This window comes from Petaurus breviceps, unplaced genomic scaffold (genome assembly GCF_028583685.1).
Source record: "Petaurus breviceps papuanus isolate PSGF00001 unplaced genomic scaffold, PetGlider_PUasm1.0 84, whole genome shotgun sequence".
In the NCBI taxonomy this organism is placed as follows: domain Eukaryota; kingdom Metazoa; phylum Chordata; class Mammalia; order Diprotodontia; family Petauridae; genus Petaurus; species Petaurus breviceps.
In genome coordinates this window covers 14,898,431-14,912,070 of record NW_027186645.1, presented here as the reverse complement: position 1 = coordinate 14,912,070, position 13,640 = coordinate 14,898,431, and the positions used below count along the sequence as shown (strand labels likewise).

The 13,640-nt window shown below is 38.4% G+C and overlaps 1 protein-coding gene across 4 annotated transcripts in view; it reads right to left on the bottom strand.

The window, feature by feature from the left end:
- Positions 1-13,640, bottom strand: part of ST7 (suppression of tumorigenicity 7) — a 290,187-nt gene that overhangs the window by 21,511 nt on the left and 255,036 nt on the right. For 3 of the 4 annotated variants that reach the window (XM_069107082.1, XM_069107086.1, XM_069107084.1), the window contains exon 12: positions 4,727-4,877. In XM_069107082.1, the coding sequence (XP_068963183.1) occupies positions 4,727-4,877 (151 nt within the window). The remainder of the gene's footprint in view (positions 1-4,726; positions 4,878-13,640) is intronic. The other variant, XM_069107083.1, reaches the window with a different exon arrangement.

The window sequence follows — 13,640 nt, the reverse complement described above, 5'->3', positions numbered from 1 at the left end:
GCTTCAGTCTGGATTCAAACTCAGTTCTTTCTAGTTCTTTCTCTGGATGTAGACATCTCCATCATGAGTCTTTTGGGATTGACTTATATCACTGCATTGCTGAGAAGAGTCTAGTGTATCAAAGTTGGTTGTCACACATATGTTGTGTCTGTAATTGTGTACAAATTTCTCCTGGTTCTACTCTTCTCACTCAGCATCAGTTCGTATAAGCCTCTCCAGGTAAATATGAAGTCCATCTGCTCCTCCTTTCTTACAGCACAATAGTATTCCATTACATGCATATACCACAACTTGTTCAGCCATTCCCCAATTGATGGGCACCCCCTTAATTTCCAATTCTTTGCCACCACAAAAAGAGTTGCTATAAATATTTTTGTACATATGGGTCTTCCTCCCACTTCTATGATCTCTTTGGGATATAACCCTAGAAGTGGTATTGCTGGGTCAAAGGATATGAAATTATAGCCCTTTGTGTATAATTCCAGATTGCTCTCCAGAAAAGTTGGATCAGTTCACAACTCCACCAGCAATGCAATAGTGTGGCTAAGAAAATTCTAAAAAATAACCACTGTTTCATGTAGTAGCAACTTGTCCAATCCACATGACTGGAAATCTCCCTATTACTCTTCTCATTAAAAACAAAGGAAAAAAGTTCATTCAGTGTGTCAGCCTTATTATCAGCCCCTCAGAGTTTTTTTTTGACAGCTTAATTTTTCATTTATACTTCACTGGCCAGGCTTCCTTTGTTAACTTCTCAGATCTCATTTGGATTGCCCTTGCAATTTTCAAAAATTACTTCCCCCAACACTCCTGCAAAATTCTCTTTTCTCTGCCAGTTGGGCTTGCACCTGAAAGTTCTGATCTCTGCCTACCTAATTTTTTTTTGGGGGGGGGGACTTTTTTTGGAGGGCAGTTGGGGTTAAGTGACTTGCCCAAGGTCACATGGCTAATAAGTGTGTCAAGTGTCTGAGGCTGGATTTGAACTCAGGTCCTCCTGACTCCAGGCCCAGTGCTCTATTCACTGAGCCACCTAGCCACTCCTATCTTTGCCTACCTCTTAAAAAATTATTTTCAGGCTTCTTATAGGTTACTAACTTTTACATTTTTATCTTTCTTTAAAAATCCCAGCTGTACAAAGATTCCTGTTTTGGAAAACTAAATGCCTGTGTGATAGATTTCTAGACTTTGTCCATACCAAACACAAATACCTTATGAGTAGTAGGCAATTAATAAATGTTTGCTGGATTCCACTCTTGCATTAGAATGTTGTACTAACAACTATAGCAATAACATACTTAGCTCCCTGGATTGCATGCTGTCCAGCAGTCAGAGGATTTAGACATCTCTGGGTCCTTAGAGATCCTCCAGTTCAATTCTATCATTTTGCAAATGAGACTTTTGGGAGTTGAGATGACCTTTTCAAGGTCACGTAGGTACTAAGTAGCAGAATCATAATCTAAACTTAAGTTTTCTCATTCTAAATTCATCGCTCTTTCCTTTATACCTCATTGCCTCTAAAACTAAGTCCAAAATATATCCCATCCTCATGGGTTCTTGAACTATCTGTGTAAGAAACATTCCTCTGCCCTATCTATAAAACTCGGCTGTTCCTCTCTTCCCAATAATGCATTTAATTTTTAAAAATAAGAGCGGAAAGGAGGGGGCCAGGTTATGAAGGGCTTTATAAGTCAAACATAGCATTTTATACTTTATCCTGGAGGTAATAGGGAGCCAATAAAATTTAATGAATAGGACAATGATGTGTTCAGGAAATACAATGTGACAGCTGAGTGGAGGAAGGATGGAATGGAATGGGGAGAGGCCTGAAGCAGGGAGACCAACCACCAGGTTATTGAAACAGTCTAAGTATAAGGTAAAGAGGGCTTGTAGCAGGGTGGTTGTCAAAGGAGAGAGGAGGCTGACATCCAGAGAACTGGATAACTGATAGAAGATGGGAAGGAGAAAAAGAATGAGAAATGGAGGCTTAAACCTGGGCCTGGGTGGCTTGGAGAATAACAATGTCCTCTCTAGCAACTGGAAAGTTAAGAAGAGAGGAGGGTTTTGGAAAACAGATAATGAATGAAGTTTTGGGCATGATACTTTTAAGATATCTCCACCGAGGTTAAGATGTCCAATTGGACGAGTTGGAGGTAAAAGAGTAGATATTAAGAGAGATTGGGGCTAGACGAGTAAATCTGAGAGTCATCTGCACAGAAATGATAACTGAGACTATAGTCTCGTAGTCTTTGTTATCTTTTTATTGTGAAACTATGTAATATCAACCTAAACATACTATATAGTATTTAATTTTCCCACTAAAATTTTATTCCTGTTTTAATTATCCCTAATTATACCACATCTTTCCCCACACCTCTCTATTCTTTCTTGTAGTCTGTAGTCTCAAATCATTGCATCTCACCATCCGACCACCATCAAATATCTAAGACTCCCACTAAAGCAAGGCCACTTCTTAGCACTAAGTATTTTAATTAATCGGCTTATTTAGCTTTCTAGCATTTATAAGCTGTATCTTGGCTTTTTGGTCCCTTCCACAATCTGTCTGATACATGGTTTGATGGGTCAGAATTCCTTTTTTCTCATCCTCTTATAACTTCTTATATATTTGAGAAAGACAAATATAGACAGTAACAGACCCACAACCAGATGGGAGCATTTATATACTCATACGTGTCATATGCCCAGGTGTACTTTCTGGGGCTGGATAACACACCTGGAATATATTACAGGGGAGGGAGGAAGAGATCAGCAATAAAACCAACAGCCCTCAAGCTCTGGAAGTAAATTGTGTAACTAGATAATACCAACTCTTCAAGGGAACGCTTTTCTTACCAGTCTATCCTAGCGCCCACTGGAAAGACTAAGAAGACTTAAAACTGCTTCAGTCTCATGCCTGCCAGCTTACCCTGTAACACCTATTCCAAAACTTTTTCTTGATTTCGATTCGACAAACATTTATTAAGCACCTATTACAGGCATGGAAACATAGCAGACACTGGGAAAGTCAAGACAAGAAATGAAATAGTCCTAGCCCTTAAGGACCTTGCATGAGGGGAAGAATCATAGAAGACTGGGTTAAAAAAACAAACAAACAAACAAAACACCACTGAAAGAATATTTACATTTCAATGAAGTACACTATATGTTTCCAATGAAAATGACACAACCATAATTCAATTAATTGCATCACATTCCTCTTTCTAGATTTTTTCTGAAGAACTGTACATTTTGACTTTTGTGTATTGAAATCTACTTGATTTATTTATATGTACTTAAGTTTAAAAAACCCACCACTTTGATAAGAATTTACATTTTAATGCCATTTAAGGGTTACAAAGTCATTTCTTCACAAGAACCCTTACAAGATAGCTAGAATTTTTTTTTTTCTTGCTTTTTGGAGGGCAATTGAGGTTAAGTGACTTGCCCAAGGTCACACAGTGAGAGCTAATAGAAGTATTATCATCATTTTACAGATGAAATTTCTGACCCCAGAGAGATGGAGTGACTTGTTCATAGTCACAGAGCTAATAAGCAGAGAATCTGGACTGGAGCACAGGCTTTCAGACTTGCCACTCCTTTGCTCAAAAACCTCTCATGATTCTCTCTCCCTCTGTTGCATAAATGATAATGTAAAAACCTTTCCAGTCTGTCATTCAAGATTCTCTATAACTTGGCCTCAATTTCCTTTCTAATCTAATCTCCCATTAATCCTGTGCTCCTTCTTGTTTCCCTGACACCATTCACGCATTCTCATTTTAGAGCCTTGGCTCATGCGATGTTGCCTACAGGGAATTTGCGTTTCACTCCCTTCAGAATCTGACCTACCCACGTTCCATCCTTCCTTCAGTTCTGCTCATGTCCCAGCTCCTCCATGAAGCCTTGCTTCATGACTATAGAGAGCACTCATTTCTCCAAATTCTCAGCCCTTCTTACTGTCTCCACCATGTGTACTTTGCTGGATCTAAGATAAGTTCATTGATGTGCTAATACAGTGGAAGATTCCAACTTCCTCATATCTTCTCATTCTATATTGTTCTGATCCATATTCACTGGATGTGTGGGGTTATTATTCACAGGATACTTTAAGCAGCTTTCTTTTATTTAACTTTCATGTGTGTATGCCTTTCCTTCCCCAGTTAGATTACAGACTCCAAGGACAGGGACCTTCTTTCTGCATACCCATCTTTAGTCTCTTAAAACAGTAGGAAGTTCAGTAAATATTCACTGAATGGGTGAATTTATACAGTTTGTAGATAGACACATGCTCTGCTCTTCTGGACTCACCTAGCCTAGCTATAAGATGGCAAAACAAGTGTTGTTTGGTGAATTACCTTGGAAAAACTATATATGAAGAGAGCAGATACACATAGGAGCCTAACTCCATATCACATATTACTGTACAGACAAAAGCTTCTTATGCTTTGACTGTATGTTTGCAAAGAAACGGTGATGAAAGCTTTCATCTTCATGATTGTATGAACTTCTCTTCTCTCTTTAAAGGTTGCATTATCACAATAATATTCACCTCAGTGGGGAATTGTGAGTCTAATTAATTAAATGTCTCTAAAGTGATTGGAGATCATAGATGAAAGGAGCTATATAAATGTAAATTTTCATCATTCATCATGAGCACTCTGGGTAAAACAGGTTTAATATCTCTTCATGTTCTTTTTTTAGGAAAACATTTCAAAGAAAGAATATTACTTACTGCCTTCCCACGTACAATGTAAAAGATTCAAAGCCCCTTCCACCCTCTTCCAGTGCTGAAGATGAAAGAAAGCATAGGCTATTGCTTCACTGTCTCCTCTCTTCAGAATATGTTCTGGGGGTAGGATTAAGCTTTTCATTTCTAGTAGGTACTGAAATAAAAAAGGCAAGAGACAGATGTGTTAATATACAGTAATTTGGAATTCAACAATGTATACAGAAAGATCAATTTCCCTAAAGTACTATTCATGAGTATTTCATCAAACCTGAAATCTCATTAGGACATTTGAAGGCAATTATTGAAATATCCAGCCCTTCCAAAGCTTGCTGACAGATGGTTAATGTTGTAGAAGTCTCCTATAGTGGGGGCCAGAGAGAATTTCAGGCATAGATCTCTGATCAAAAGAATAATTAGACTCAGTCACTATAAAAAAGAGAGATTAAGTTTGGATGCAATTATAGGTACTTATTTAATTTTGTAACCATGATAAAAATATGTAAAATGACCACATATAAACTTAAGCATCATATGACAAAACTAACCACTTTAAAGAGACTTACACTGAACAGGAGGGACAGTCATTGATTTTAACCACACAGTCCTGACAAAGAGAAGGATATGGTACTTTTATCTATTCTAAACTGAGCTATTGCTATCTTGCTGGTGGTCCCATCTTGCCTCCTTGAGTCTCTGAAGATAACCTCATATCCTAATTTACTGGGAAAACTGAGACCATCAAAAATTCTCATAATATCTTCATCCTTTCTTTCTTCCTCTCCAGTCTCCAAGGAAAGAAAAAATTCCTTCAAACTGTCAAAGCAGACCCCTCTGTCTAATCTTGGTCTAATCTCATTTCTTCTCTGAGAGTATGACCTTTCCATCACTCATTCTCTCATCTTTAATATGTTCTCATCTACAAATATATTTAGGTCTTACTTGTAATTAACACACCCGCACATACATATCACTTTTCTCTTGATTTTATCTCCTTAAGCTTTCATCCTATATCTCCCCTAACTTTCCATTGCCAAACTCATGGAGAGTTATCTATAATCACTCCACCTCCTTACCTCCAGCTGGACTTTCAGCTTCTAATTATTAGATTTTAGCAGCTGAAACTTTCTTGTCAAGGTTACCAATGATCTCCTAGCTTCTAAATCCCAAGGACCTTCTCTCTCATTTTCCTTAATCCCTCTATTTTGAAACTATTAAGCATAATCTCCTGAATATTCTTTTCTTCTTGGTTTCTATGACATGGCTTTCTCCTGTTTTACCTACCTGGCTCACCATTGTTCTCAGTCTTGTTTGCTAAATTATCCAACTTTTTTCCCATTAGAGGAATCTGTCTGTTCCCCAAGGTTCTTTCCTGTGCCTTTTCATTTTCTAAATTCTTCTTCTTGGTCATCTTATCTGCTCCCATGAATTTTGTTAACAATGCAGTCAAATCTATTATACATCCAATCATAATCTCTCCCCAAATGGTTTGCTGGCTATCTGTCTAGGGTTTTCCACAGACTTTAAACTCAGCATATACAAAACGCAGTTCATTATCTTCACCCCTATCTTAAACTCATGCTTTCCCTGAACTTAGAATTATTTTGTTAGGGATATTGCCACCTTTCTGGAAATTATATTCATAACCCTGGAATAATCTTAGAGTTCTTAACCTTCTTTGTCTCATGGATACTGCTGGTAAAGCCTATGGACCCCTTTTTAGAGTAATGCTTTTAAATGAATCAAATAAAATACATGGAGTTACAAATAAAACCAACTGCACTGAAATAATGATATGATTTTTTCCATTCGTGTTTACAGACCCCTAGAAATCTATCTTCAGGCTAAAACCCTTTAGAGAGTCTTCCCTTTCTCTTCCCATATCCAATCAACTCTATAATACCACATTCACATCTTTTCTTCTGTTTTCCTCCTTGTTTCTACTCAAATGACCACCATTTTTATGCAAAGCCCTCATGACTTCGTCTGAACTATCATAATAGAATTCTAATTGGTCTCTCTTTCTAATCCCTCTTCTGTCTCATAAGTCCCTCACCCAATTTACAAAATCATTTTCCTATAAAGCAGATTTCTTATTACCTCTAGAACCTCCATATTGTCATAGGATAAAAGTACAAATTCCTTAGATGCCACATCACACAATTAATTCAAATGGAATTTGCAGTCCACCAAAATGCTCAAATCTTTTTTTCAAAGAAGCTGCTGTCTAATACTGCCTCTTTGGGGTTCCAAAAATCAATTTAATCACTGTAGACATTTACATTTATCCCAGAAAGATGCAGACACTCTGAAAGCTGCTCTGCACAGGCCAGTCAGAAGGGTGAAATTTTCCATTCTTGACATCCAAAGAAAAACAAGTAACTCAAAACATTGCAATAGGTGCTGGGGATACAATGATGAAAAATGACTCTGTTCTCGCCCTCAAGAAACTTCCAATCTAATATGATGTATAAATGGAGTTTTGTAGAATGTGATATGGCCAGAAGCAACATCAAAAGAGCTTGAAGAAAATTTAAGAAAAAAGGGGTAAAACCCTTTGAGTTGGGGTGGGGGCGGGAAGAGAGAGAAATAAGGGTGGGCATTAGGGAAAGTGAGAAGTAAAGAGCCTTTTGTTAGAAAGCTCAGAGGCAGAAAAATGTAGTGCAACTACATGGGCAACATTTAGTAGACAAATTTGGTTGGAACAAAAGATAAGTGAAGGAGAATGATGTAAAATTAAACCAAAATGGTAGGATTATGACAGGGTTAAAAGCTGGAAAGAACCTGACTGAGCCCTATTCTTTCATTGGGGAGGAATCTACAGTTGAGAAAGGCCCTGAGTAGCCCCAGATCACACAGGAAATAACTGACCGAACCGGGATGCCAACACAAGACTTGTGATTCCAAGTCCAGAGCCCTTTCCATTATATCACACAGATTTCAGGGTGAAGTCAAATTGTGGAGGCCCCTAAAATAACAGCTTATCTATTTATGGGGCACTGTAACATTTGCCAAGAGCTTTATATGTATTATGCCTCACAACAATCCTGTGAGGTCAAGATTACATACATTGGTATCTATCTCCATTTTATAAAAGAGATGGAGGAGACTCTGGGATCCAGGGGGCTTGTCCAGGGTCATAGCTAACAAGTGTCTGAAGCAGCATTGGAACCTGGGTCTTCCACATCACAGATTCTACTATGCAGTATGGGTTGTTGTTTTTTTTTCCCCTCATGCCAGGTTAATGAGTTTGTTTTATTCCACAATCAAAAGGATCTCAAGTGAAGGTTTTTGATCAAGGGACTGCAATGTTATACAATGGTTGGGTTCAAATGAGAATTTGATTTTGACATTAAGACCAACTTAACTCCAAAAATTCCCGTTTTTATCTTTGTCAGTACTTCCTTGATTTGTACATATCACAACTCTGGAAGGTAGTGGATAAAGTGCCAGCATTTTATGGACATGGCATAAGGAAGACCCGAGTTCAAATTTGACCGTGGCCCTAGGTAAACGACTTCGTTCTGTCGGCAACTGTAAAATGGGGATAGTAACAGTACCTGCCTCACAGAGTCACTGGGAGGATCAAATGAGGTAATACTGTAAAGCAACCTGCACAGTTCCAGGCACATAGGGGGTATTCAATAAATCCTTCCTTCCTTTTCTCTACCCCCTTTTCCTTCATTTTCTTCCTTCCTTCCTCCTACTTTCCTTCCTTCCTTCTTCGTTTCCTCCCAATCTTCATCCTTTTTTTGCTTCCTCCCTCTTTCCCATGTACAAAGTCTCCATGAGTTGTTTTAGCCAGAATCATTCATCACCTGGGGGGCGGCATACTTTTGTATGAGGCCCTGATTACTTAGATAGGCTGGTCCTCATCGGAGAGCCTGGGGAGAAGGAGGGGTCTGTGGTACAGCCAGCAGGGCTTAGGGTCGTAGTGGGTAAGCTCTGGATGTGGGGGTGGTGGCGGCTTGGAGGATGTCTAGTCACAGCTCATGAATCAATTCATCGGGAAAAAGTAAGCTTGAGTATATGGACTGGTTTTGCTTTTTATTTGTGTCCCCAGCATCTTAATAAATGCTTACTGATTCAGATTGGAAGGTAGAAGGTTGGAGAATGCACTATGCTGGCACCGCTTTGGGGAACCCAGGGTCAGCTATACACTATAATAAAGCATTAGAGAGTAGAAGTCAAGATCAAACATGAAAATAAAAACTGGCTCATCTGTTCAAATTTTAAAACAAGTTAGATTTGGGATTTATGAGAATCAGTCCGAAGCTAAATTGAAAATAAAATATGCTTTTCTTCTTTCTGGTCTCATTTGGTTCGGAAAACACTTATTTTACGATTTTTCATGAGAATCTGTATGTGAAGAAACTGTTCTTTTAGCCTAGTGAACTGGAGAGCACTAAAGGAAGGGGACCTATGGAGGAAGAGGGCCTGGCACCAGTAAATGGGGTAGAATTTGTAAATTTGGGGAAGTCTAGTTATTTGAGAAAATTGTTTGCAAAATAATGCTTTTGAGCCTCTAATAACATACAGCCCCCCTCCTAAAATATCACTCCCCCAAAGTTTTAGGATCTATGCCCAAAGAACTGGTGCTATAAAACTAACCAAAGCAAGTTCACACCATGGAAACTTAACTTCCTTCTTATCATATGGATTTTATGTCTAAACTAGGTTATGCCTATAAATTAGATTTATATTCCTGTATGGTTCCAAACACAATGTTGGCCCTAAGCAGATAATGAAGACTAATAACAACAATGTGCTATTTTTTGGCTAAAGTTAAAATGCCTGGCACAATCCATTCTCAACATGTGCAACATTTAAATTAGAAAAGCATGGAACAACATTTCACATCTTACATGTCAAGAGAAAAATAAATGGAAGAGGGCAGAGCCCTATCCACAAGTATGCAGAAATCAATTAGAGTAACTGAGGCTTGAAAATCAGAGAACTCTATCTGCCTGTCTATAATAACTACTTGGCTCCTACCAGCTAGACTTGCATACCAACTTATTTGGTCTGCCATCTTTCTTCTCATTTTCTTCCCAGATTCCCAAATAACACTGCTTCTAAAGTACAGTATTTCTAAAGGATTCAGAAGCAACTTTTCAAAATGTATTTGTATCAAGATCCTCTTTTTTTCCTCTAACACTCCAGCATTTACAATGAAAACCTACAACTAAGATGATTTCTAAGAGTTATAAAACAGTTTACTCCTCACAACTGGTAGAGTTCAAGAAATGGCTGGTGAAACAACTATCAGAAACAATAAAGAGGGGATAGCTTCGTTAGTTTGGAGACAGGATTAGATGGCCTCTAAGACATCTTCCTACACTAAGATTGACGACTCAATAGTAACAAGTTAAAGGAAAATTACATTAACTTCACCCTCTAAGTATCTATCAATGCTAGAGATTAATTTCAAATTCTTAATGGTCTTTTAACTACCAGCAGCAAATTAAGTCAAGTTTAGGCAAGATGCAATGATGAGGGGTGGGAGGTGGGGGGTGGGGATGTCAACTCAAAAGACATCTGAGGAACATTTTCTGCTTAAAAAGCAGGTAATCTGATAAATTCATGGATTTCTTTGCTGGAGAATTTTCTTTCTCCAAAGGTAAAGAAAATGATCAGACATGCTGTTACTCTAGAACTAATTATGATAATTGAGAAAGCAGCTGGCAAAGTGGAGATGCTAAGAATCTTCAATGGTGAGTGATCATGTTACTTTACAACTCATTCTAGCTAAGGAAAGAATTAGTGGGTATGGTCAAATGTGTGAAATCTGTGGCCCACAACACTCCTAAGTACAGCTTGAACCAGAAAATGTAATTGAGAAACATGTGACAAAATAAATAAAAAAAACAATAAAAACAGATAATATCGATATGTGGTTTTTTATGTATGGTTTATGTATGGTTTAGACGAGGCTCCCATTTCTATCTGACTGTCTTAGATGACAGAAACAACAGATTCTTAGAGGAAAAAAGATTATAGGATCATAGGAATGAAAGCTAGGAGGGATCTTAAGAGAGCATCTTGAGGTGACAGAAGTAGTGTGATGTAACTAAAAAGAATGTGTGACTTGAGCTCATCCTCTGTGGGTTCCAGTCTCACAGTACCGACTGCCCACTGAACATCCATCCGGATGTCTCCTAGGGATCTCAATACAGATATCCAAAATATAACTCATCATTTTCCTCCCCAACTATTTGTTTTTATTAAGGGTAGCACCATCCTTCCAGTCACTAAGGTTCACAACCATGGGGTCACCCTGAACTCTTTAATCTCCCTCATCTTTCACGTCCTGTTAGTTGTCAAATCTGATCTCTATCACCATAATATCTCCTCCGTCCCGGTCTCTCCACTCACACAACTAATCCTTCTGAGTCTCATTTCTCCCTTTTGCAAAATGGAGATAAGAAGAATGACAAAGCAATGAACTCACAGGATTATCGTGAGGATCAAATCATAAAATTATATTAAATTCTTTGTAAACCTTAAAGGGAAATACTGTTATTGTCATCATTATCTAGGTCAATAATAATGTTATAGAGTCCAAAATAACCTGATGACTTTCTTTCCCTGGATACTCACTCCACTGTGGGTTTCTGTGACACTATCGTTTCTTGGTTCTTCCACCTTTTTACCTCCCCTCAGCCTCAGACCTACATCTTCTACTGTCTGCTGTATATCTGCCTCCATGGTGGGAATGGTCCCCCAGCATGTCAAACTTGATGTGTCCAAAACCGAATGCATCATCTTCCCTCCTAAGAATGTCCTTCTCAGCTTCATCATTTCCATGACATCACCACCGTTCCAGTTACTTGGGCTCTATATTTCAGCCACTTTTGACTATTTCACTCCTCTCCTCTGACATTTAATTTAGTTTCAGATGTGCTGTTGATCCTACCTCCACAATGTCTCTCTTACCCATCTACCTTCTTTCCACCGAACTCCCACTACCCTAGTTTAAGGCCCTCATCTGCTCTCCCTCGGACAATTTTAATAGCTTCCTGACTCATTTCCCTGTTGCTAAACTTTCCACTCTTTAATCTAGTCATTACATAGCTAACAAAATAATTTCTCTGAGTCTGGCCATGTCATGCTCCTAGTAAAAAACTTATGTAGCTCTTGACTCTGTCTAGGATAAATACAAATTCCTTAAGCTGGTATTTAAATCCCTCCCTAATTTGGCCCCAAACTACTTTTCCCAAAGCATTATCAGACTATTCCTCTTCAAAAATTCTAGCCAAATTGAAGTTTCTTCTAGTTGCACATTAAGCCCTATTTAACCTTGAGGCACTTGTGGAAACTTTTATCTCATAAGTAGAATGCGTACCTCCTTCTCTCTCTTCTGTGAGAATTTCAGTTTACTCTAAAGCTCAGCTCAGGCACTGCTTTCTATGTATAATCTTCCCTGGTCCTCCAATTATGAAAAGTGTTGCTTCTTCCTCAAACTTTCCCAGTACACGTTAGCCTGAATTCCTTTCTTAAGTGTGGCATTGCTGACTTTTCTTAGTGATCATTCCCCATGTCTCTGGGTACGTTAACAAGGCATCTATTTGAAGTTCACCACTGTCTTGAGAGGGCAGTAATGATACTCCACTCTTAAAGAACCTTCCTGAAGCAAATGGGATACCAGCACGTTGTAGGGCCAATGTGGCCCTATGGCATTTTATGAGTTTTCTAGTGACACTAAGCAGAGGTATAGAAGCTGAAGTTTAGGTGTTTGTATTTTAGAAAAAAGTATCTAACGTCTGACTGACAGACACTGTGGGAGTTACCATCTCAATCAAATCTCTTTAATAAAGGGGTTAGTCAAGTGTATATTAAGTGCCTACTATGTGCCGGCACTGTTCAAAAGAAGGCTGTGCTAAATGCTGGCCAGGTAGTACAAATCCTGGATTAAAGTTTTCTTCAGAGGTCCAAAATTCAGGTTTCTGTTGGTGTTGCAGCAAAGTTAATTTGGCAGCCTCTCATGGGCGAAAGGTGTCCCTATGCTTATATTAGAGAGTTATGAGTATGAATTTAGAGTCAGTTAGGCCTAATCTGTGTCCTAGCTGGGAACTTACCTTCTTTCCTCATCTAAAAAATGGAGATAATTCTTTATTTTGTAAGATTGCGGTGCCCAAATTATGATATGCCAACTACAGGCTGTTTGGTGGGAGAGTGAACAGACCACTGGATCTGAAGTTAAGACCTGAGTTCAAGTCCAGCCTTGGACTTAGCTGTGGGATCCTGAGCAAACCGCTTAACCACTGACTGCCTCAGTTTCCTCACCTGTAAAATAGGGATAAGCATCTCTGTCACAGAGTTGCTGTGAGGATGAAATGAGATATTTGTAAAGCACTTAGCACAGTGCCTGGCTGACCTGCCTCCATCTTGCTCTTAAATAAATTTGAATGTTATTATGTATGCTCCTGATTGGGAAGAAAAAAGAATCTTTTCAAAATAAGTCAATGTGGCTCCACTGGCAGCTCTGCATTAACCTCTGATTTTAAAAGGGCACATACAAAAATCAGACAACACATGAATGTGCAACCAAAGATGTATGTGAAAGACTGCTGCTGGTTATTTAAATTCTCTCAACTTCTTTTAGTTTCCTAATTTGTAAAATAATAATAAAAATAATAGCTAGCATTTACATAGTGCTTTAAGGTTTATGGAGTACTTTACAAATATTACTTCATTTGATCCTCACAACAACCCTGGGATGGAGGTACTGTTTTTATGCCCTTTTTACAGATGAGGAAACTGAGGCAGAATGAGATTAAGTGACTTGTTCAGGGTACCACCTCCCCTAAGCACATGAAACTGCAAATCTACTGTGCACAATTTGTTATTCCTTTTAAATATACAACAAAATTATCAAGTAAATTTCTGAGTTTGAGTAAGAATATATAGGTGAATGTAT